This window comes from Heterodontus francisci, chromosome 6 (assembly GCF_036365525.1).
Source record: "Heterodontus francisci isolate sHetFra1 chromosome 6, sHetFra1.hap1, whole genome shotgun sequence".
NCBI classification, from domain to species: domain Eukaryota; kingdom Metazoa; phylum Chordata; class Chondrichthyes; order Heterodontiformes; family Heterodontidae; genus Heterodontus; species Heterodontus francisci.
Window position 1 is genome coordinate 98,473,147 of NC_090376.1, and position 13,867 is coordinate 98,487,013.

Consider the following 13,867-nt stretch of genomic DNA (forward strand, 5'->3'; position numbering starts at 1 on the left):
AAATAAGATTTTCATTAGAGGAGCCGAGAAGATATAGACGGCACAGTGGCGCAGTGGTTAGCACTGCAGCCTCACAGCTCCAGGGACCCAGGTTCGATTCTGGGTACTGCCTGTGCGGAGTTTGAAAGTTCTCCCTGTGTCTGTGTTTTCGCCGGGTGCTCCGGTTTCCTCCCACATCCAAAGACTTGCAGGTGATAGGTAAATTGGCTGTTGTAAATTGCCCCTAGTGTAGGGAGGTGATAGGGGATATGGGATTACTGTAGGGTTAGAATAAGTGGGTGGTTGTTGGTCGGCACAGACTCGGTGGGCCGAAGAGCCTGTTTCAGTGCTGTATCTCTAAATAAAAATAAAATAAAAGCTCAACCTGCATTCCATGAAGATGGTCCATAGCAGTACAGGTTGAAAATGAAGAAATGAACAGACCCACATTCAACATTCAGTTGCTGTTTTTGTTTTATCTGTTGTGAAAGCTGTTCCAAATGTAGTAAAATCAGGATCAAATTATATTAAGTAAAATCTAACAATAGTTTCAAAATGTTAATATTGAGCAATGTTTCCTTCCAATACAAGTTAGTATTAGACTGTGGGTCTTGTGATCTTGAAGAAACAGATTCATTTTTATGATGTGAGATTATTTTGTCTGGTTTAAAGGGAAATGTCAGAGTCATGGAATAAAGATTGTAGTATGGTATTCTATATTCACTGAAACCGACAGAAATACAGTCTTTTTCCACAATTATAGACAAACACAAGTTTAGATATGCTCAAATGAATGATCTTCAACTATTTATTACTTATTCGCCCCTTGAGTACTAGATTTACATATGTGGCATTGATTTGTTTTCCTGAGTTAATAAATCAATAGATGTGTTATTATACTTAGTGATTGCTCAATAAAGATGGGAGGCACAACATCAAACCAGCCATATTCCTATTAGTTATTGTGGTCATCACAAGCTGAAATAGCAACCATTCTCTTGGCATATATCATCATTTTAGTACAGTTTCTGTAGCCTAACCTCCAGCTGATTTGACAATGCCTTGTTGTACTTCAAAGCTACTTTTCTAGAATCACAAAGTATTGGATTTGTGTTGATACAGTATCTTGCCCTATTTTAAGTGCTGTTGTGTGTTTTATTTATTCTGGACTCTAATTGATCTTTTTTGACAAATTTCTCAGTTCTACCTAACAATTTAATAATTTTGTCCTTATTTTGTAATAATTTGATTCACTATTTATTGTACATCAACAAGAAATCATTACTTTAATTTTGAATGCGCCATTCCTCTTTCCAGTAACTCAATGATTTGCATGGCGGTAGAAGGGAAGCGCACGAGAGTTATAACTTCCATGTTTTTGAAACATATGTTGGCATCTATATCAGCATAAGATAAATTCATTTGTAGTTTGCTGATGCGTGGTGCAAACAAAATGTTGGAACTCATTTTTTGGAAATACAATCATCTGTATCTTGCAGACAAAAAAGATGAGGAATATGAAGAGAAAAAAAATATCAAGAAGAGAATTAAAGAACTTAAAGTCTTAGACCCAAAGGTAGCACAGAACCTCTGTAAGTGTGAAACTTGTGATGTTCAGTTACCTCATAATTTAAGCCTTGTTTCAAAGTAACAAAGTAATATGTCTTCAATGCTTGCAACAATGTTTTCCATAGCCATTTTTCTTGGATCATTTCGGATGCCTTATGAGGAGATCAAAAGGATTATTTTGGAAGTGGATGAAGAACAATTGACTGAGTCTATGATCCAGGTAAATTACATTTTTTAGACTTTGTTCCATAGGTCCTGCGTTTAATCTTAACCTTGCCTTGGAAGCATAATTTGTTAGTACTTAAAGCATGGCTGATTCTGGCACTGATTATTTATGCAAAACATTATTTTCTATAGCCTTTAGGTTTTATAAAAATCAGTAATCTGATGAAACCATATTAGAACAATTTTGCATGCCTCATAGTTTTCTTGGATTAATGCATATTGGTTCAGTTAAAAGAATTGATAATAGAAGAAGCTCATGTTAGCAATTAACAATACTGATGGTTAATTTAGTCTTAGTTGTATTAAATGATTGGTAAAAATTCTAATTCTATAGAACAGATTTTTTTTTTTCCAAAATATACTTTATTCATAAAAATCTGTGAAAATACATTTCCAAACAGTTTCAAACAGCACCAAAAAATACAAACATTGCAAGGGAGATCAGTTTCCTTCATTACAATCATGAGTTGCCTCACAACCCTTCCATTTCATATTTGTCATGCTATATACATTTTTACATTTTACAGCGCACAAAATTTTCCCGATACAGTTCGAGGGGTTTCCCATGGATCCAGCCCCTCAGTTCAGCTTGTTGGGGGTACCTTACACTGTGGTCTTTCCCCATTGAGCCTTTGCTGCGGCTGCCCCAAGCTTTAGTGCGTCCCTCAGCACATAGTCCTGGACCTTGGAATGTGCCAGTCTGCAACATTCGGTGGTGGACAACTCTTTGCACTGGAAGACTAGCAAGTTTCGGGCAGACCAAAGGGCGTCTTTCACCGAATTGATAGTCCTCCAGCAGCAGTTGATGTTTGTCTCGGTGTGCGTCCCTGGGAACAGCCCGTAGAGCACAGACTCCTGTGTTACAGAGCTGCTTGGGATGAACCTCGACAAAAACCACTGCATCTCTTTCCACACCTGCTTTGCAAAGACACATTCCAGGAGGAGGTGGGCAACCGTCTCTTCCCCACCACACAATTCTATAGAATAGATATGATAACAAAAGTCAAGGTGCCATAACTTGGCAATTGAAAATATCCTATACTACATCAGTCATTATTAATGTGTCACATTCTTATAAATGCTATTAATGTTCAGTGTATTAGAAATGGTGCCAAAGCACAAATATTGGAAAATATTTTAAAAAGCTCATCTAGTTCATAGACTCAGTATGAACTATATATTGATCAGTTGTAAATATTAAAGCTGTACCATTTCAATGTAACCCCTAAGCAATTATGCAAATTAATTTGAAAACAAAAGGTGGCATTCATTCAATTTAGGGTTATTCATCTCACTATCTGTATTGCAAAACCATGCTGAACAGTATTTTATGAAGTGATGCTTACCTGTCATATTTTTCAAGAGGAAATCTGAAAGTCATCAAACTAAAATCAACAATAATTATGTCCTGGATTGCACCAAGATCTCTAATATGTGTCATGGATACGGATGGCCTTTACCCATACCATGACCCACAAATAAAGACCAGCTGTTGGCATCATATACAAAACAGACTTCCAACTTTAAATTATATCACCTGTTCACTAATTAGTGCTGGTCAAGAGAAGTTATACAGATTCACAAGCACCACACCAGAGTAGTGGATGATGGCCTAAACAACATTATGATTTTGTCAATAAGCAATCAGTTGTTAGTGAACCATCAATTCTAGTTTAAATTGTCCAAAAGATTTTTTCCCTTTGCATTCATAGCTATATAAGGATTATATATTTTTAAATTTATACATCAATTCCACATATAATGAGCACCGTCTTTCCACACTGAACTTTAGGTACATGTGGTTGTTTGTTAGCCACTAGTATTATTTCCCCAATGATGCTGCTTGCCCTGTGTGAATCTTCAGTCCTGCTCCACTGCCAAAGTGGTCCCCAATTCTGCTCCTCTTTCCAAGTAAGCCTGCAATGCTGCCTGATTGAGGTCCTAGAGATGTTCCCCTGTTTAGCAAGTCCTGAATTCTGCTGCACTATCCAACTGAGTTCCCGATACTGTTCGTTCCTGAGTCTGAATATTTCAGACTCTACAAGCAGGCATGTATGTTGTAGATTGGGGAGTCACTGTGCACTGCTGTTATTTAGTCTCATGTCTAGGTGAAATTGTTGTTGGTTTGTTATTTTGAGCCAGAATAATCATATTAATCAGATTATTATAAATGCTCAATTTGTTTATTATAATTTACATAGAGTTACATTACACTGAATATAATGTAAACTGTTTCATTGTCGTGAGCTGTCTGCATTCATTTTTGTTTAAATCTTTGGCTCACCTTTCTGGATCTCTCAGAACTCGACTCCGGCATCAAAATATGATTTTAAAACATGCCTTATTCTGGCTCTTTGATTTGTTAACAGAACTTGGTGAACCACCTACCAGAACAAGAGCAGGTGCTTACTTTGGCACGTTTCAAGAATGATTACGGTAGCTTGTCAGAACCAGAGCAATTTGGAGTTGTGGTGAGTATACTGTTCACCAGAAATGCATAAATCATCGTATTAAGATTGTTTTATCACAAACTGTTGAGTGTTCCATATCGAATATAATTTTCCATTCATGTTTAATGTTCATTTTATGTTTTGTTTAGCTTCATTAATATAAAGCTACATTATTTGACAGTGGTATAAATGTCTGTTTTGACATTTCTGCTTGTAATACCAAATAGGAATCATTTCTGCTAATTAAAGTTTACTTGCCTATATATATTTGAAATTTCACCATTAATGATATCAGATTGTTTTGGGTGGTCAGAAGGTAACATAAGAAATTAGTTGAGAGTGGCTATTGTATACATTTTATATTTTGGTGTGCAAGAAAAGTATTTTGGGCTCTGTAGAGTGCTTGAGGTTTCTCCTTTATTATTTAATATATTTACATGGCTCAATGGCTAAATCTTGTCAATTCTACCCAGCATTGTTCTTCCATTGGCTCACATGGTATAGTTTTTAATTACTTACCTTCAGTTTTAAAGAAAGTGATAGTTGTCACGCTCACGAGAAATGCAGCATTGAAAATACAGAACCAAACTGAAGAGCTATAAAAAAAATTGTAACAATTTTAAAGAGACTGGTATATGTGCTGTTAATCAAATGGAGAACAACACACATGACTCAGCAACTCTTGCACTCAAATCCACATACATGTCTACTAAGACTGAAAACCAATTAAGCCCCATCTGCATGGAAATATGACAGGTAATCACACCTGGATGCGAGCTATACTCAAACACAATAAGGCAAGACCTTTTGCAGACTTCTTGTCTCTGAATAATCTCCATTACAATGGAGTGTGAACGACCCTCACCTCCTCAGAATGGAGCTATCATCAAGGCCAATATATAGCCCAGCTAGGACTGAGACCTGAAGTCACTTGGACAAAGTCAACCCTTGTAAAAATTCACCTTAAAAGGTAACCATTTTGGTGGAAAAAAAGGGAGCCATTTCAGGACAGGACTAGAGACAACAACATCAATCTCATCTCTCCTCAGCCACACAGAGCAACAAAAAGCCATCTTGAATTCCAGCAAGGCTGAGAGAGAGATCATTTCCAAACAGTACAGTTGAACTCTGCTGAGACAAGTTGGAAGCAAGCTACAGCAGAGACAAGAATGTCTTTGCAAAAATGACTTTTTTTTAACCAGTGAGAATTGACCTCAGACATCAGCACCATCTTCAACCCAAAGTGAACTGCCAGGAGACTGCAACAGTTCAACGAATACCAGACAAACAGCAAACAGGCCTGCAACTTTAAGAATTCACTTTCCGAGGAGGATCCCACAGTTTGGGCGGGATTTTGTGTAGGAGGTCAGGCTCCTGACGCCAGGCTGAAAAGAAAGGGGGACCCAGCCCTGCATTTTTGTGTCCCCCCGGAGTGATCCACCAGTGTTTTTAAATGTAAGTTTCAGGAAGCCCATCAGAGAGCCGGCAGCCCTGCAGTACCGGCAGCGCCACCAGGAGTAGTGACCACTGCCGGTACCCAGGCCCAGCGGTGGAACCCCGGGCAAGAGGTAGGTGAGGCAGGGTTACCGGGGCCAGTCTGGAAGGCCCCAGCGAGGTGGGGTTGGGAGGTGGTCTTGCGGTCCAGAGGGAGGGGGGACGGGGGACGGTGAATTGGTTCCTGGTGGGAGTCCTCTGTGGGCCAGAAATTTCCCACAGCAGAGGGACCCCTCTCCCAAGCCCGCAGTGAGGGCACCTCATTTTATAAGGCATCATCCCCGCATGGTGGAGGCCCTTCCCCAACGCTGGCAAGATCCCAGCAGTGACAGGAAGAAGCCCCAATTGGCCGTTAATAGGCCACTTAAGGGCCTCAGTTGACCTCTGGGCAGGAAGTCCCTCGTCGACCTATCCTGCCCCGGGAAGATCACTGGCCGATAGGCCATCTGTGCCGCTCCCCCCCCCCCCACCTACAATCCCTTCGGGGAGGCCCATAAAATCCAGCTCAATATTCCTGAAACAACAGACTTCTACAAAGTCGAACATGTCTTACCCTTTACTTTTCTATCTTCTCTTGAGAGTGCATGTGAGAGTGAATGCGTGCGTTGAGTGGTGTTGCAATCATTTCGTGGTTTGTTTAAAAATTAAATAGTTTTTTTCACCTATGAGAAAATCTCTCTTCTGTCTGTTTATTTGGCAAATAAAACAAGGGGTTAAAATATTAGTAACAAAAACACTTGCTGCGGTCACTTTGAAGGTGAACAGTGGCAACAAGCCATGCCATCACCCACCTGACCATAATATAGTGAAAAATGTAAAAAGCTATATCATTGTAATAAAAAGGTGTGACTACACACTACGTTTACTTCCCCAAACTGAATCAAAAAATTGAGTAATTTTAAATAAATCTGAAGGTGATGGGTGTAATGCAGAAATTGACAAACATCTTTAGATGTGACTAAAGGATTAAGATTCTTCAATTTTGAAGGCCTTTTTAAAAAAAAATGAAATTACAGACATTTGAAAAAGATGTAGGTATTTTGAGAAATTATGTAGTAGACAATTGATTTCTTTTCCCACAATTTTAATTTACATCTGAGATAGATCAGCTGAAGGAGTGCTTTCTCATCAGAAGTTTCTTTATTTGTACTGGTTAGATCACAGTGCATTGTAAGCGTTCTGTGTTCACTGCTACTTGAAAAATCGAATAACTGAATACTTCTGTTAGTTCAAAATTGTTTCATTCAAATTACGAGATAATCTGATTTTCTTTCAAGCCAAGGTGACTTTGAATTAACAGGAATACACTTTATTACTTGAGGCAGATAAATACTGAAACTTGTGTCGAATTACTCAAATAATTTGATTTTTTTTATTTATGTATCCCATTTACACAACTCATTGTAATTCAGGTTTTGCCCACACCCATCCTTGTGTTAATAAATGTGCTTCACATAAAATGTGTGTTAACACTGAATTCAAGGGGTTAATATGACATTGTTGATGTTTTGAGCCTCATGAAAGAATATGTTTGTTTTCTCTCCCTTCCTTGTGCACTGATAATATTTAGAATAGATTTTTCACAGTAAAAATTTGGAAAAATAAAAACAAGAATCCGGGAATTATCTGTTCTGAGTTTATGTTCCTCTTGAGAGATCATCACACCTGTTTATTTATAGATTGGCTTGCATTGGTTTCTGTTCCTTGATCTTTGGTCCCACTCTTGGTCTGTGCTGAATTAAGTGACTTTTGATTGCTCGCAAATATGCAGCTCATCTTACTTTGATATCCGTTTTTTTTCCCGATTCAAGGGACTGGATTTTGTCATGCAGGCAGGGCTTCCGGCACCGCGCTGAAAAGCCGAGGGGAACCCCTCCTTGGCCTTTTGGAGCCCCACCCAGTGCGATCTACTGGCGCTCAGGCACTTAAGTGCCTGGCGCCTGACATCTCCTTCTCTTTAAGGATGAGAATTCTGCCTCCAAGAGTTGCCAGCCAATCAGATTCCCAGCAGATCAGTAGTATCGGCAGTTCCACCAGGAGCGGTGGCCACTGCCGGTACTGCACTGGCCTTGGACACAGGCCCAGCACTGGAGCCCGGACCCAAGGAGAGTGAGGTGGGCTTGGCGGGGCCAGACTGGGGAGCCCCGGGTGGTAAGGGGGGGGTGGTTAACTTACGTGCAGGTTTTCCTTCCAAGGGCCCTCCATAGGCCACAGATTGCCCACGGCAGAGGGTTCCCCCCACCGCCATCAAGCTCACAGGGAGGTCGCCTTGTTTTACTGGACAACCACCCTGCGTGGCGGAGGCCCCGAAGTGGCCAGTAATAGGCCACTTAAAGGATTCAAGTGGTCTCTGGACAGGAAGACCATCTTCGGCCTATCCTGCCCCCGACAAAATTGTATTGTGACTGGGAGGTGACGGGCCCTCTGCCTCTGCCTCCCTTAGCAATTCTGTGGGCCAACCACCTCCATACCCGTCTACAGGGGGCCCATAAAACTTGGCCCACCATGTGGGGGAACACTTTAGCATTTTGTAACATGTTTTCCAGCAAGAACCATTTATCTTGTTACAAAAACAAGAAATGCTGGATTCACTCAGCAGGTCTGGCAGCATCTGTGGAAAGAGAAGCAGAGTTAACGTTTCGGGTCAGTGACCCTTCTTCGGAACTGACAAATATTAGAAAAGTCACAGATTATAAACAAGTGAGGTGGGGGTTGGGCAAGAGATAACAAAGGAGAAGGTGCAGATTGGACCAGGCCACATAGCTGACCAAAAGGTCACGGAGCAAAGGCAAACAATATCTTGTTATATTTATCTTGTTATATGATCCTAATATAACTACACTTTGGCATTATAACATGGCTGCAAATAACATTAAATATGCAGAAGTAGCAACAAAAAAACCTCACTATACAGTTTTAACATTACATACTGGGCTGAATTTTATCAGCGTGACGCACTCCGCAGCGGCGCGCTGTGAAAATGGCAGCCTTCTGACACGGAGGTGCCGCCGCACAGCCCCTGCGATATTACGCGCGGGGGCTGATTTAAATGGAGGGGGCGGGGCGGGGCGGGCGCCCCCGATGACGTAGAGGGGGCAGCTGCCAAGTCCACAGCAACCGCATAGGCGCTGATGCCATTTGTAAAGGCCTTCAAGCCCTTAGCAAAAATTTTACATTTTTAAAGGTATATTAGATTTAATTTGTTTTTAATAAATAATTAGAAGATGGAGGCCCTTTCCCAACGCCCCCCCCCCCCCCCCACCCCATGGTCTTTTCATTGCCCTATATTCACCAAACTTATTTTATTCCCAACCTGAACTTTCCCCCCAACTTTCTCATATTTGCCCTTCAACCCTTTCCACCATCCCCACAGCCAAAAAAAATTGTTTTCCCCGCTCTCCCACCCTGATCATTTTATTCCTACCCCTCCCTACCAGCGTCTCAGGCACGCGAGTCGCGGCTGGTTGGACGTAAAATCGGTGTGGGATGGCCGCCGTCGGCAGGTAAGTTAATTTGCATTTCATTAATGCTGATTTGAACATTTAGATGGAGGCCCCTCCGCCTAGCGGCGGGGCGGGGCCACACCAAGGCCTCGCTGCCGCCGCTAATATCTGGCGGGGCCTTCTCGACATCAGGGGTCGAGGCATGCCTCTTCCGGCAGAATTTTACAGGCCCCCCCCTCCACAACCCGCAATGTTGAAGGGCTCATAAAATTCAGCCCCCTGAATCAGTATGAAGAAATTTATGTAAGTTTTATAGGTTATAACACAGTTACAGTTCAAGATGAGAAAAGACCTCTTAATGCACTAAGTGCTTGCATGTTTATTCTTCATTTCTAATAACGTCTTCCATTTTCCTTTGCTATTTATTTTTGAGTTACAAAATAAATTACTTCCATAATAAAGTCAAGTTCATTGTAGGATTTAGTGAGACAAAATTCAATTTTAAAATAGTTTTTGATTAGAGGGTTTAGTCGCTATATCAATAGAGCTTGAGCTAAAACTTCAACTGTCAATGACATTCAGTTAAGCTCCTACCCTCAGGTTCGTTTTTGACCAAGTTACTAAGTCGAGTACTTTTTGATAACGAAACCATTTGTAGAGTGGAGGAAAGGGGTGCGTTGCAGACTTGGAAACACACCACCTGTTTACAGATAATGATGCAGCAGTGACAGTGCCAATTTCAAGGCACAGACAGCTGTGCCCTTATTGCTGAAAGAGACAGTATGCAGTAGGTTACAGCAATGGAGATCATGAAGGGAGAGAAGTATAAATTAAAATAAAAATAGATTTTCACTTTTCCAATGTCACAGAAATGATGGGAAATAGCTGAATCACGAACTTGCATTTGTCAGAATCTGGAAACTGCTGCATGCAACACAAACAGTAAAGCCAGGGGTTTCTGGAACGCAGGTTGTCTATCAACAGTAGGTGTGATTTGTCTTTAAAAGAGTGAATGCCATTGCTATTTATTTCTTTGCTGTGAAACCTACCAGGTCAGGTTTATAGCTTAGATACAGCTTTAAAGACTTAGTGAGCACTTCTGCCTTGAATTACACCAGTTGGGCATAGACAGTATCATGACTGTTCATGTATACACCTACCAGCAATTAAAAAAGAGTTTTCAATAATCATTAAAGGCTGCAAAAAGTCCTGTTGCTCTGCAGCTTGGGGTAGCTGTAAGAAGCTTACAGATGATGTAGTAAGAATTTAAAATGACCCAAGAGGCACTCTTCTACTTAGAATTGGGCTGATTCCATTTTCCTGTTCGCACTAGAGCATTGCAGTACTCATAGAAGCTTTATCATGACAGCAGCAAAAATGCATATCAAGCCAACCAGTAGTGATTATGTAAGATCAAATTAATGATTAACAACAAGCTGCCTAAATTGTCATGTATCAATAAAGTTCTTAAGTATAAATAAATTTTAAAAATGGAAATCTGAAATAAAACTGAAAATGTGAGAATTTTTCGGCAGGTCTATTAACATCTGAAAAGAGAGAAAAAAGAGTAATGATTTGGGTGTAGACCTTTTGTCAGAACTAAGCATAAGCAGTTCACAATTAATAGCTAATGTTATTTCACACTGCATTTATTCAGACAATTCTACAATATGTATAATTGAGTCTATTTAATAATTAAAAACAGAATTTGCTGTCAAAATAAATCAGGCTAATGGCGCTTGCCACTATTTAGGCACAAATGGTAGAACAACTTTGGGTAAGGAGCAGAGATGCGGTTAAACTCAAATATTCAAAAGTTGCTGTCCAAATTGAACCACTCTGCTGTTAGCTTCACAAAAATGGCATCTTGCTGTCTGGTTCACCATTGAAATGCATTGAATGGCATGAAGTTGCTGTATTTGCGATATATATAATCTAAACTCACCACAGAAAATTATGTCTTGTCCATTTCAGTCTAAGTACCCTTTTAATGATGTGATAAATGTTAACTATTGCCAAACAACCTCCCTGGTACTGAAAATCAGCTATTAAAAGCGTGGAGTCTCATTCCTTCAGGTTTTAGTTGTTGGAGATATTTAAACTTAAAAAGGAATCTTTATGTTTTCTTTCTGTCTTTTTTGTCTCTATTCAATCTTTCTTTCCCTCTCCTTACTTATCATGCTGTTCCTGATGTGACATTTTACTCACTCTAGTTTACACTTCCTCCTCGGTCATTGTACTGTTAATTTCACAAACTTAATCTGATAGATTAAGGGGATGCACAATTGCTTGCACTGTTCACTCAGAACCCAAATGCTCTGTTTCCCTAATTGCAACTTTATCAGTTTGCACTTTCAGAAACTTGCCACACAAAAAACGGTATACTTTACATATCCTGCCCTAGCAAGTTATGGTCCAACATGTTACATTGCTGAACAATCAACTGTTACTTGGGAAGCTGTTTTTTCTTCTATCAAGAGAAAAGAAATAAATGGCTTCTTAACATATCATTGGGTCGTACCAAAATGCTTTACGAGAGCGTCATGAATTGGATTTTTTATCTCCCCCTTTAGTTCGTAGTAGCATTGTGCTGCAATTTGATAATGTCACAGTGATATCATCGGGTATCTGGGACCTCCTGAACATTGAGTCCAATAGTCTATCTGCTTGACTAATGAAACTTGAAGATAGACAAAGAAACAGAGCCAGCGACAGAGAAGGAAATAGGATGAATAACAGTTAAATTAAATACAGAAAGAGTAAGAAAGAAAGGGAAAGAAAGTGGATTAAGAGAGAAAAAAGATATGAAGGAAAAGTAAGAAAAAATTCTACATTTAAAAAGTCCTCTCTGAACTAGTTACTACGTTTAGGGGTGCACCATAAATACTGGCGCACAACAGTTTTGCAGCACACAATGGGGAATCTGACAGCAGCATAGTAATTTTTTTGGCTTTGTCAAGGCCAGCATTGGAGCAGTGCAAATTGTCCAGCGATTTATGGCAAATCGGAACACAAGGTATATCTCTCCTCACCTCAAACAGCTGTTTTTTTACGCACTAACAATGAAGAGCTCTGTGAACTCGCCATTATTTTTTAACTGCTTTCTGTTGGATAATTCCTCTTAAGCAGATTTGTACAGCTAGAGACAGTAATATATTGATAAGTTACTTCATTTATTATTGACAAAATATTTATCTTAACTGCTCTAAACAACCATACAGAGCAACAACATTAGTCCAGTGTCTAAAACTCACGTGACTGGATATTAATGAGAATCTGTGAAGATGTTTTTTGTAAGGCTGTTCATGTCACTAGGTCTCAGAAAACAGCAACGGTCTCCTTCTTTCCTTTCTAAGTGAAAACATGATATCTCTTTCTACCATTCTCTTGTATGGTTCTCTTCCTGTGGATGCAATGCCATCTGATGTTTTATGACCACCCAGTTATTCAAACCGATTGCCAAACATACCTAAGCTCATAAGAAATAGAAGAAGGAATAGACCATTCGGCCCCTCAAGCCTGCCCTGCCATTCAATAAGATCATGGCTGATCTGCCCCAGAACTCAACTCCTCTTTCATGCCAGCTCCTCATAGCCCTCAGCTCCCCGATATTTCAAAAATCTATCTACCTCCTCTTTAAATACTTTCAGTGATCTAGCCTCCACAACTCTCTGGGGTAGAGAATTCCAGACATTCACATTGACTGAGATAAATTTTTGCTGAGGTTCCAAACCTTTTCACATCATACTTTTACTTCCTATCATTGCTTTTCTCAAGCCATAGCTTTGTTAAAAATAACCTTTGCTTTATGTACTCAAAGCAGCATATTTTGCAGCAATCTCCTTCTTTTACACTACCCCTGAAGAGGTCAGAAGTTTATTAATTCATTCTCTTCTGCAATGTTAAAGCTGCACCCAGAACTCCTGTAAACTCCATGGTCCATGCAGGCCCTGGGTCCAGCCACAAGGACAGACTTCTGTGGGCACAACTCTACTTAACTGCCCAACAATCAGCAGGTGCAGAAAGGGAGACAGAGGTCTGAAACATCCTCTGGTGCCTCATCTAAATACTTATGCTGGGACTGTGCTTACTCCAAGCACAGGCTAGTTGTATGATCTTGGGAATCCATGGCAATTCCAGACTGTGGTGTGGAACTACTCTTGGCTACAGCTCAGAAAATGTGCATTATTCAAATACAAGAAGGAGGAAACTCTGCATTCTGGATGCCTCCTGGTTCCCTTTGTCCAAATGGCCATCTATTCCTTTGTATGGAGAGATAGAACAAATGACAAAAAGTGGTTTACTCGAAGAATACTGATCCCAAAAATAATGGCCTAGAATTTTGACGATACTGCACCTGTTTTCCAGGTGCAAAACTGGCCCCTCAACATCTAATATGGCGGGTGGGGCTTGCGCACTGGAAATGCACCACGTGTCATGTTGGTAAAGGCAGCAAAAGAAACATTCAGGAGAACCTGATCCACAAGCGTCTTAACCACTGGTCCTTAAAGGGATTGCTGGAGCCAACTTTTTAAAAAAGCTAAGATTAAATAAAAATGCTTGCCTGAATGTGGAGCTGAGAGGAGCAGGAGTGCTCCTCGCAGCTCCACTGCAGCGCCAAAGACCATTCCCAGCCCCTATTCATCCCTCTCCTGGTTGCCCCCGCTCTCGCTCCCAGGACCTACTTGAGCTCCACTACCGGCAACT

General features: G+C 40.4%; 1 protein-coding gene across 1 annotated transcript in view; it reads left to right on the top strand.

Annotated features, from left to right (window-relative positions):
* The window catches only part of LOC137371466 (protein diaphanous homolog 3-like), a 908,603-nt gene that overhangs the window by 542,557 nt on the left and 352,179 nt on the right, over nt 1-13,867 (top strand). The window contains exons 18-20 of the mRNA XM_068034108.1: nt 1,479-1,571; nt 1,674-1,768; nt 4,143-4,244. Of these exons, the coding sequence (XP_067890209.1) occupies nt 1,479-1,571; nt 1,674-1,768; nt 4,143-4,244 (290 nt within the window). The remainder of the gene's footprint in view (nt 1-1,478; nt 1,572-1,673; nt 1,769-4,142; nt 4,245-13,867) is intronic.